At 42.5% G+C, this 12,340-nt stretch overlaps 1 protein-coding gene across 1 annotated transcript in view; it reads right to left on the bottom strand.

Annotated features, from left to right (window-relative positions):
- Positions 1 to 12,340, bottom strand: part of arvcfb (ARVCF delta catenin family member b) — a 138,735-nt gene that overhangs the window by 40,399 nt on the left and 85,996 nt on the right. The window contains exons 7-10 of the mRNA XM_030737112.1: positions 9,342 to 9,459; positions 9,018 to 9,189; positions 7,522 to 7,539; positions 3,365 to 3,436 (exon numbers count right to left, since the gene is read on the bottom strand). Of these exons, the coding sequence (XP_030592972.1) occupies positions 3,365 to 3,436; positions 7,522 to 7,539; positions 9,018 to 9,189; positions 9,342 to 9,459 (380 nt within the window). The remainder of the gene's footprint in view (positions 1 to 3,364; positions 3,437 to 7,521; positions 7,540 to 9,017; positions 9,190 to 9,341; positions 9,460 to 12,340) is intronic.

Raw genomic sequence — 12,340 nt, 5'->3', positions numbered from 1 at the left:
TTTTTTCCAGCACACTCACACACCATGCACACACAAACAAGATTAATCATTGCCCACTGCCAGGTCCAGTGTGCTCTCTGCATTGACCTCTCCCTGTCTGACATCAGATCAGGCCTGGGATACACATGTAATCTCCCATATCTCCCTCAGCCTTGAGAGCTGCCCTCTCTCTCTCTATCGCTCCCTCACTGCAAACGTTCCCCAGATGACCAGGGGATATGGTGGTGGTGGAGGGTGGAATATGTGCCCGAATCACACAAATACACATTTTCATAGATAAACAAAGAAGGCACCCAGAAGACTTTCACAGTCTTGCAGTAGCAAGCGCTTTTGCCACTGATGTTTCCCAGTGAAGAAAAAGTGATAAATGCGCTTTAAAAGACATTGTGGGTTTTGCTCTGGTGATTAAGCTTATTATCCATGCATCTCACTGTTGTTATTCGCCCGTGTGTTGAGCTAATAAATGTCAAATATGATTTGTCTGTCTGCGAGCTAGAAAATGCCGGGGCCGCTCTCTACGACACGAACCCATACACTCATCTCAACTATGCATGACATTTAGGCCTATAACGATAATTGCTTTCTCTGGAGTCAAAACTCTGACGGCAGTTGTTTCCACATTGTGTAATGCAATCGCAGCGCAAGCCTAGCTGCTATAGATCCTCAGCTGCAGTATGGCAGCTTGGCTTTTACCCATGAAAAACCAGCCAGTGGAAAATATTAATTATTATCCTTGTAGCTCATCTACTTTCCTTTACTTTAGGAGTGATTAAAAAAAAAAAAAAAAGGCAAAATCTGCTTAACTTGGAAAAGCACAGCAATTAATTGTGATCTAGTTTAATGAGGTCCCACTTTAACGTGTTAATGTGGCTAATTAACAGTCAATCAGGAAGTGATATGGACTTTGAGTGCCTGCCAGTACACATTAGCCACGTTTCCATCCAATATACCCGGAGCTTACAAGAACTTTTTTCATGTAACTAAAAGGTTCCTTGAGAACAATGGCTGTCTGCATTTCCACTGTCTAAAGACCCAAGAGCATGAGATAAATCAGCACATTGATATTATGACAGGTGAATCTGAGCAGTGAAACAGCAGGGAGGAGGATACAATCACTTTGGTAGATGTTACATGACTGTGAGATGGCTGAGATGGACTGGGTGAAATGCTCCATTTGGGCTAGTCAACCAATCAGCACACTAAGCCCCACCCGCAAAGTTCCTGAACTCTCAGAAAGTACAACTGTGACTTTCCCCAAAACATATTTTAGACCCCGGGGCCCTCCACAGGTTCCTGGTCCCTGGGGAAAGTTCCTACAGTAAATGAGTGGCTATTGATGAAGGTGCTGATGTGTTAATACCACATAGGAGTGTTTAACAAGTGCAGGGCAATTCCATAGACACCACAGGGCACTTACAGACACACACACACACTTTCCCACAGAGTAATGTACTGTACTGACATATAAACGAGCAAATATACATTTTTTTTTGATGACATTTGTACTGCAGGCTAATTTGCTTTTATGGAACTGCCTGTTCAACTGCCTGTTTGCACCAAATACCAACAGCAAAGAGGTTATGACACACACACACACACACACACACACACACACACACACACACACACACACACACACACACACACACACACACACACACACACACACAAAATCTACTGCTTGAACCAGCTGCAATGTTTGGGGATGAAGCTCTACTGTAATGCTCATCATGTTACCTAACACCATATCTGTTTGCACAATGCATTAGAAGATGAGAAAAGAGTCTTAAAATGTGACTATCATCAATAAAATCACTGTGATTTAAGAAAATGAAATCAGGGCCACAAACAACCGTGTTTTCCCAGCAATCCCATTGATTCAACTTTTCAAGTAAAAGCAAAATACATCTTACTATCAAGCTTTGTGTGCTACTGACAAACAGTTTCTGCTATAGTCCACAGTGGAAGTGATTTGGCTTCTAGGCTCAGTTATTGGGTGAACAGAAATCCTTTTGGTAAAGGTTAGGCAGACTTTAATCTTTTGAATGCAGCTAACCTAAACCAGTAAGTGAGCACTACTTATGGCATTATTCAGTTTACATGACTTTTAAATTCTAAGACATGTTCATCACATTAATTGAAATCAGTGGATCAGCTATACACAGATATGCAACCTAATCACTTTTTCCACTGTATAAATATTTGGCAACCAGAAACTTTACTGTAAAAAAGTTTAAGGAATGGTTAACATTGCAGAAAGATGGTCAGCACCTCACCAGCTGCTAATTAAGAGATTTATTAATGTCTTAATCAGCAGCTGTCATTTAATTAGGACATATCTAATTGTCTTCAACAACAAAAGCTTAAGTTTAAAATTGCAATTTTATAGGGGATTAATGCACCTCTTTTTTCTTTCATGGCAACCAAATGAGAATCGAGGAACTCAAAGCCAAGAAATTGTTTACCTGGCACAGCTGATACATGTGTGTTTACTGTGTAAATTACTGCGCTTTAGGCTTCAGTCACACAGGCCTAGAGACCGGCTGGCAACCTCCTGACCCCCAATTTCACACTAGCAACTGCCAGCAACATCCAGAAACCACTGGAATGCACACTTTTCCCTAGTGACCAGCAGCTGCCAGGGAGTCACTGACTGGTCTCTAGGCCTGTCTGACTGGGGCTTTAGCAATCAATTTCACAGCGATTGCCAGCAACGTTCAGCAACCACTCACATCCAGACAGGGAATACACATTTTTCCCTCCTGACTGGCAGTTCTTTAGGCCTGCATGACAGGTATTATTACAGGTGTGCACATGTGGATTTTTACCTTTGGACCGAGACAGGCAAGCCATTTCCCCTTAGTTTCTATTGTTTCATATTTACGGTACATTTGTGAAGGCAAAATTATCAATTTTATTTCCTTGATTAACCAACCAACCAATTTAGCAATTAATTGGCTCATCATTGTTTCACATTTAATTGCAATACTGAAAAAAACAGTACAATGTGTAAGAAGATGGTAGAACTCAGTATACAGTAACAGGCTGTTTTATTATTGCTTGTTGTGTCTCAGTGCATTGTCACAGTATTTAACAAAAAAAAAGAGAGAGCTTACAGAATTGATGCTCTCACAAGCTGCCAACAATCAACTGTCCCACTGGAGGCACAAAACCATCACACAAAGCTAAATCAACAGCCAAATAACATACTGCCTCTTTCTCAGTAAAAGGCCTCCCACACTGTTGTTGACCAACACACATGACCTGCCCCCCTCCCAAACAAACCATTCACTCGCTAGATGAGAGGTTCTATATAGACTTGGTGTTTATAGAGGAATATTTTGCTCAACAAACAAAGGCCTACCTTTTGACGGCTCTGTGCGCTTGGGCAGATCCAATGTGTCATAGCTTTTGTCATTCTCACCATTTTTTCTGCCTGGAGGAGAGGAGGAAATATGATGTCAGTGTCAGACAACTGGATTTTGAAAAAAGACCCCAGGGTTAAGCTGAGAGGGGTTTGGAACAACAACATTAACATTTTGTACTAGATAAAAAAGAAAAAAGGGAAAAAGGAAAATGTATTTTTGCTCAAAATCATCTAAAACAACAAATAACGTATGAGTGTTTACATGTACACAAAGTACAGAGATGTAGCAGCGTGATATATAAAAACAAACACAGAAATCACATTACATCATAATGACATAAAGGAGCACATTATGAATGCAAGCCCACACACCAGTTCTCTACATTTAGCACAATCACAAACTGTATACAGACATTCCCAGCCTAACAGCAGTGCTTTCCCTGTGCTGCTAAACATCTTAAATAATGCAGACACAGATGCAAAAAGGAGCATGAGGGGTGCGGATGACTGCAGCATTACCAGCCAGATAATGGTCAGCTCACATGCAAATGAACATGCCCATGGGATGTTACAGAGATGCAGAGACAGAACGACGTCTTCTTCAGCTAGGCAGAAGTAAAATTTCCTGTCGCTGATTGGGCGGGGGGCGGGGTCACAAGTTATGAAGTGCTCCCTCCTGGATGAGGATGAGGTTAAAGGATATAAGGTTTTATTCTGAAGAAATAAAGTTTGCGCTGTCTTCCTCTAACCCAGTGGTTCTCAAATCCAGGCCTCATGGCCCAGTGTCCTGCAGGTTTTTGATGTGTCCCTGATCCAACACACCTGAATCAAATGGCTGAATTACCTTCTCAGTATGCAGTCAAGTTCTCCAGAGTCCTGCTAATGACTTCTATATGTGACTCAGGTGTGTTGAAGCAGAGACACATCTAAAACCTGCAGGACACTGGGCCACGAGGCCTGGATTTGAGAACCCCTGCTCTAACCTCTTATATATGACTTATTTAGAGAGAAGTTTATAAAAATTATCCATCCATCCATTTTCTTCCACGTATCTGGGTCCGGATCACAGGGCAGCAGCCTAAGCAGAGAAATTCAGACCTCTGTCTCCCCTGCTACCTCATCTATCTTATCCAGGGGAACACTGGGGCGTTCCCAGACCAGCCAAGAAATATAATCTCTCCATCATGTCCTGGGTCTAGCCCAGAGCTTCCTCCCAGTAGGACATGCCTGGAACACCTCACCCAGGACACACCCAACAGTCATCCTAGCCAGATGCTCAAACCACCTCAACTGGCCCCTTTGGAGGAGTAGTGGCCCTAGTCTGAGCCCCTCTCAGACGACTGCATTTTTTACCGTATCTCTAAAGGGAGAAGCCAGTCACTCTTTGAAGAAAGCTTTCAGCGCCTGTATCCGCAATCTTGTTCTTCTGGTCACTACCCAGAGCTTGTGACCATAGGTGAGGGTAGGGACATAGGTAGGTAAATACGTAAATTTGTGTGTTTTTTTTTTTTTTTTTTTGCGTTTTTGGCCACAGCCGCGTTTTATGAGCAGTGGAGGGAGACAGGAAATGCGGGAAAGATACAGGGGAAGACACGTGGGCAAACTGGCGACAGGCTGGGACTCGAACCCGCGCCGCCCGCACTGCCCGCACTGCCCGCACCGCAACGCGGCATTTGCAGCTTCGCCACTAAGCCACCTGGGCATCCATTGACCGGTAAATGGACAACTTCGCTTTTATGATCACTGGTACAGCCTGTCAATCTCCCGCTTCCATCTCTACTCACTCACGAGCAAGACCCGGGTCTTGCTCGTGAGATACTTAAACTCCTCCACTTGGAGCAGCAACTTATCACTGTCCCGGATCGGGAAGTCCACCCTTTTCCAGCTGAGAACCATGGCCTCAGATTTTGAGGTGCTAATTCTCATAACTGCTGCTTCACACTCAACTGTGCACCACTCCAGTTTGAGCTGGAGGCCACCACCTGATGAAGCCAACAGGACCGAATGATCTGCAAAAAGCAGAGGTGAGATTCTGAGGCCACTACAGCAGAAGTCTTCCACCACTTGGCTACACCTGTCCACAAAAATTATGAACAGAATCAGTGACAAAGGGCAGCCCTGGAGGAGTCCAACACCCACTGGAAATAAGTCCGACATATTGCCAGCAATGTGGACCAAGCTTTCGCTGCAGCTGCACAGGGACTGAATGGCCTGTAACACTGTTGTTTAACTACCTCAGTGACCCCCAGTGATGGGCAAGTCATCCCCGTTATCCCCAGACTTTGCATGCTCTACAGAAGGCATGTCAGTGGGATTTAGGAAATCCTCGATTTATTCCTTCCACCACCTGACTATATCCTTGGTTGAAGTCAGCAGTGCCCCACCCGGACTATACACCATAGACTATACACTCTGTAACATGGGCATATTCACCGCTTTCCCTCCTGAGTTGCCTGATGGTTTGCCAGAATCACTTCAAGGTAGTCCGTAGTTGTGTAAACTATTCCCTTGATCTTCCTCTTGTCAAGGTTGTCTGAATCGCTCTTCGTCTGGCCCCACACCCAGGACCAATTTGCCTTGGGAGACCCTACCAGTGGGCAAAAGCCCCTGGGACATACAAACCCCTCCACCATGATAAGGTGGCAATTCATGGACAGGGTTTATAAAAATTATTCTTACAGTATGTAAATTACGGGAATATTTTATTTCTATATTTTATAAATAATAATCCTCAGCTTTTATAATGTTTTTCAGACATGTCATCACTCTGTTAAAGTGACTGTGAAAGTGCTGTTGTTCAGGCACAGATCACTTTTATTTCATTGACTCATCAAGTAAAAGTGACCTTATGGCTTCATCCAAACATCCCCACAACAGTGACAGAAAGGTCATGTGAGTTTTACCATACATGGAAAAAGCTTTGCCAGCTTTGAAATACAACCACACTGAGTTCTCTCTACCACTGTCACTTAGAGCAGTGTCTGTGTGTGCGTGCGTGCGTGTGTGGGACGGGATGGGAAAGAGATCTCTGCTGGACGGAAAATCCTGAAAATGCACCATTTTGTATGGAAAAGTGACATGAAGCCAGCACATTCAGATGCCATCAGATTCACCGAAATGCATGTCTGAAAAAGGCTTTAGTGATTGATACAAGCTGCTGGCAAGATGGGGCGCCAGTAGCCATGGTGTCAGAATTTTCTTTTGCTGCCACCACTGAAAATAAAGAACACTACACTGCTGTCTGCAAGCATCAAAATGGAATAGTTACGGGACACACACCCTTGAGTTTAGGATCACTCAATATGAATTTTCTCAGGAACCTAAGAGATCCATAAATGGGAGTATTTTTCAAAATGTCCAAATCTTCTAACCACTGAAGAATCCTTTCCTGGGTACACGTTTGCAGATTTCCACATTTTTGCACAGACCGTTTCAAATGTTCCAAATAATAGAAATTGTGGCACAAGACAACTTTAATAAAAATCAATTTCAGTTTTAATAATCCACATTCTCAGAAGCTTCAACTCACAACTCAAACAAACGCAGACAAAAACAGAGTGTGCAGCAGAGCTTGACATTTATGCTTAAGTGCAACAGAAAGGGGTGAAGAGTTGCAGTTGGCCTCAGTTACTGGTGTTCTTCATAGCTGTCGGGTTTCGTTTTATCTGGCGTCTAAAAGAATATACACCAAAGTTCAATTTGGGGATAAACGTGTGCTTTAAATTTCCATTACTGCATCTCTGATTCACTGGATTAGTCAAGCTCTACTTAAAAACACTTAAAAGACAGATCTGTTGACTTACCGGTTTTACCTTTCACCTCTAAGAGGACTGACAAAAAAACAAAACAACTAATTCTAACAAACTGAGGAGTTTGGGACAGGTGGAGTCTGTAATGCTCAGTGCTATGGTGGGTAGGTATGGTGAGGGGAATGTGTGTGGAATGAATGAACCCCCGCCCGATTTTCTTAAGTCCTTGGAACTTTCTCAGATTTCTGGAGGACACCCAAAACTACTTCTAACTATATTCTACAGTCGGGGAGAAAGATCGGGGAGGTAGAGGTGGAGGTGGGGGGAGGACAGGGAGAGGATGGAGAAGAGGAAAGAGCTTGAGTGAGAAAGGCTGAAGGGGAGGGGGGGGGGGGGGGCACTCACCTTGATTAAACCATTCCTCTATAGTTAGCCAAGGAAGCAGCAGCAATGCCAAAAAACACAAAGCAGGGAGAAAAGAGAAGAGGCATGGTGAAAAAGGAGTGTGTTGTGTGTGTGTGTGTGTGTGTGTGTGTGTGTGTGTGTGTGTGTGTGTGTGTGTGTGTGTGTGTCATGAAGCTGTGCAATACATGAGAACAGTTTTTATCAAAAAAAAGCAGTCATGTGTTACTGAATAAGAAAGGTGAAAAATGAAGAAAAAGGAAAAAAATAACACCTGAATAAAGAGAAAGACTGAAGAAAGGAAGGAGTGTTTTATATAGACAGTAAGCCATTAGCAGTTCATAGATGGTCTCTGGGTCACTGGGACCCAGTGGGATAGATTTTTAGGTGTGCATAGGGCAGTAGAAGACAGAGAAAAGTGTGAAGTATAAAGAAAAATGGGAAATGATTTTCAGATAAGTTAGCAAGCACGAAAGAGAGAGAGAAGAAGAAAAAAGGGAAAGACTTTTAAAAATATTAAGACTCAGCTTTCAGAAAAGAAGGCAGGTGAAATTATGCATAAAACAGCAGAAACTGCAGCATTTGTAGTGCAAAAATTAAAATTAATGCGTGGGAAGAAGAGAAAAGTACTCAAAGAGACGGAAGTAAGAGCCAACAATCAGGCTATCAGCCAAAACAAAGTGTGTGTGCTGATTATCATGTCATATTTTATAACAAAGGCGACACTAAACAGAAGAAGAGACCAAACTTAGCCTACTCAAGGTAACAAATTCCCAAGCATATTGCCAACAGTGTTGCTTAATTACCACCTGCACTATCCTTTACAGCTGAATTTCATGTTTGTCGTAACTGAGTACACCTTCAGGCTGTGCAGCAGCTAAACACGGCTCATTATCCACTTCGCATGTGTGTTCGCATGTGTGTAAGCATCCATGCGGTTCACTGGCTTCTTTATAAATCTCTATACATGTAAGCATTTTGTTCTTCTGGACCCTGAACTGATGTGGTTCTCCAAAGAGCCGTTAGAAGTCAGGGGTCGCTGGCTGGTAGTCACATCTCATTGGCTGACTGATTAATGGCGGCCATTATTGTTGTACAGCTGGGAGATAACAGCGTTATTCAGATAACAGTCAGGGGAGAACACTGATTAAGACCTCTCAAACAACACGTACGTGCATCGCGCATCTGCTAAGCAGTGGTGATAATGACAAAAGCCTCTGCAGGATGCACCATGATAGCCATCGAGGATTAACTCAGCCACTTTAAAGACCTGAAGTTTAACATGGTTTTAGACCTATTTAGGTTCACTGTGCTTAGACCACTGTGGCTACTGTTGTGCATTATCACCATTTTAACAGCGTTCATTTACAACAACAAACAGCTAAATAAACTGATGCATTTTGTTTTCTTGAGTTAGTGTCGCTGTGGGTGATGCCTTTATTTTAAGTCATATTAAATGTTGAATATTTTCACCTCTCCTCCTCTTGCCCCTTTCTCACCTTTGGCCTTCTTGCCTCCAAAGCAGCCAGCATCATCTTTCTTCTTCCTTTGTGGTCCCGCTGAGCCAGGGGCTTGCAGCGCTGATGGGTCCTGGTACTTTTCAGCCCCCGGCACCTCTTTGTGGACGTGATAGGACAGGTTCCTCATAATACAAACACAGTTCTCCACAGACTAAGAAAAAAGATAGGAACATTATCAACTACATTCATCCCAGGTATACTGTACAGTACAAATTCATAAGAAAACTACAGCATCTACCTACTATTAGAATGAGCTCATGCTGCATGCATGCATGTTAGTGGATAAGCCAGATGTTGTCTCACCTTGTTATCCATGTCCTTCTTCCCTACAGCTGACTGAAGAGCGTGCAGCAGGGCGTCCACCAATCCCTCACATTCCCTCAGTCTGCGTCGGGCCTCTGCCCCGTCTGAGCTCACATTTCTACAGAAACAAAGTCACACACACATTAAGCTTAAGAGGGATGTGTGCACAGAAGAGGACACCCAAGAAACTGAATGAAAATGTGAGCAATAAAGTTTTTAAAGGCTCACATTGACTTTTTTAATTAGAATAATCAGAAGTCAATAGTTTGTGCTAAAAGTAATTATAAATGTATACATTTCAAAATATGACACTACAATCTCCAAAATCCCATCTCAATGAATCTGGCTGTTCTCCAGAGTGAAATACCAATAAAGCAGCAAAGATACCAAATCACACTACAATTATCCAGTGAAAGCCCGCTCTAATTATAAACAGTATTCCTATAACTACTATTTATACTATCTCAAAAATTAGGAACGTGAATAGGAAAAGCACTGAAGGCAGTGAGTGTTTTTAATAGTCCTAAAGAAGTGTAATATAACGAGCACACAGAGAGGATGACAATTACAGCCAGATGTCTTACTGTTCAATAAAAGTGCAATATAAACCCATATCAGCCTACCCCAGCCATGTGATTTTCTGAGTTTCCATGTGACCCATGGTCTCCATCCTCTCTCAGAAGTACAATGCAATAAAGCTAGACAGCTTTAGAAATAATTTTTAAAAAATTATGAATATAAATTTCATTTTTGGTATAAAGGGGAAATGCCATCCCTATTACATCACCCAGCGCCTTGAGCACAGCTCCTATAAGCGGCAGGGCTGGTGCAGCCTTCGTGTGCCTGTCTGACTGTGAAAAGCAAGGCTTTAAAGAGGGTTAAGGAATAGCAGGGACTCCCCGCTCCTCACCAGGGACTTCATTTATGAGGGCTTCCAACTCACATAATCCCATTAGCTGACCCCCAGTTAGGCCTGTGGAAGAGTGGCAGCCTTGCAGAGGTAAGCAGAACTGGGCCTCTTTTTAGTGCCATGGGGACTGAAGCATGTATGAGGTCTACCACTGCTATGCTGTTTTCTATGCTCATTTATTTATTTATTGTTTCTTCCATCAGCGTCTGAGTTTAGCGCCTGTATAGGTTGCAACAAGCACATTTTTAAATAAAGACTGGCTTTTGTTTGCAGGTGCCCAGCGTTTAGGCCTTTCTTTGAACTGAACATAACAAAATAGTATCAGGATTTCCTTCTGTGCTCAGTGATGATTAATTTACAAGCCAAAAAAGCTGTAAACACGTACTTGTTGATCTGCACAATAAGTCCAAACACATGTACAAAGGCCATACAACCATGGAATTCCTGCACACAAATACAATTCACTTTAGTCCTTGCCATGTTCTTTATGTGTATATAGGTGAAGCTACCTATTGTCTACTGGATTATCCTGCAGTGAACAAACTGTTAACTAATCTTTGGTAGGGACGGTGCAGAAAGCACCGACAATCTGTACTTAGTCCCATTCGTCTTCTGGTATTAAAAAAGAGGCACCACTTCCCCTACACACAAATCTAGTGTAGAACCCACCTTGGATTTATTTGACAGGAGTGAATTTGGGGCAGACAGACACGAGAATTTATTGTCAGCTGTTTCATTTCCAGCAGTCTTTGAGGGAACAGTTGTCCTGTTGGAGGTTTATAGATGGTACATCTGTCAGTAGAGACTGCAAAGAAAGCTGCTGTTGTTTCTTTATGGACAGGTCACCTGGCAGTGCACTATTTATGGTTTATATGTTCTAGTGATTATTGATCTATCTGGCATTTACTGTATAAACTGTTACTGCATTACCAAAACTGTGTGGGTACTTTCATAATGATATCAGAAGGCACAGAAAGCTGCAACTTCGCTTTCAGATCTTTGTGTTAGGCCAGATATTTTTGTGTGAGATTGGCATTGCTCAAAACTTTGCTTGCTTTGACATTCACTCATTCATATCTGTACATCTGGGAAACTGACATGCATTGCTTTAACAACTAGCACCTGTTACCCCATGAATACACCTGGTGTGTGTCTGTGACGCTGCCTGTCCATGCAGATTTGTTCCGTCCTTCACAAGGATTCAAATCACACCCAGATTTGAAAAGTGGAACATTCAGTAAGTTCAATTATTGATTATATCCAACTTCCCATCATTCTTATTTACTTTGTTCTGCTTGATGTGGCTTCAGTCAAAAATAGACTTTCAGCAGCGTGACATGGGGAGTCACTTTTTGCATACATACAACAGCACATCTGGTGAAATCACAAGCACTGGCTTGAGTGGGAATATTCAGTTCCTGCAGCTGAGTTGCATGGAAATTTAGGCAACAGACATCAGTCTACCAATCCTAATAGTAATCTGGCAGCAAACATACAATTTTAGTGGGTTTTTGACTATCAAATTCAAATATATTACTGTACATCTAATGTACCGTAAGGCTTTTTCTTAATTGTCCCTTATTCTAACTTTACCTCCCTCATCCATGCACAATCTCATTCCTTTTGTACTATTACTGTATTCTGTAATAGAGGGACTGGAGGGGACAGCTGTCATATGGTGGTTTTTCCTCATCATTTGTTACTGTCAGACAAAACTGAACCCACTACCAAAGAGACCCCCAGCATGTTACAACATTCTGTTGGAATGCTGCAGTCCTGGAATGGCCAGGACTGCAAGGTGCTGTCTGCAGACCAGGAGCGGTGAGTACCTCCTAAGACTGTAAATTTGCCCATGCAGAGTTTACTGTCATATTTGGATGGTTATCAAATGCAGTAAGAAAATTATACTACAGATGGCAAAACAAGACCACTCTGTTTTCAATGATCAAGTGCAGAAAATGAAAATATTTAGTTCCTCAAAAACACAAGGTCTTCCATTATTAAGCGTGAAAAATGTTTTTAAGACATTGTTGCTTTTGTGCTTCTGTCCTTGCTTCTGATGGCAGAAGTAAAAGGGACACCACAATTA

Source organism: Archocentrus centrarchus, chromosome 9 (genome assembly GCF_007364275.1).
Source record: "Archocentrus centrarchus isolate MPI-CPG fArcCen1 chromosome 9, fArcCen1, whole genome shotgun sequence".
Taxonomy (NCBI): Eukaryota; Metazoa; Chordata; class Actinopteri; order Cichliformes; family Cichlidae; genus Archocentrus; species Archocentrus centrarchus.
Note: the sequence above shows the minus strand (reverse complement) of the source record. Positions and strands in the feature narration are given on the sequence as shown.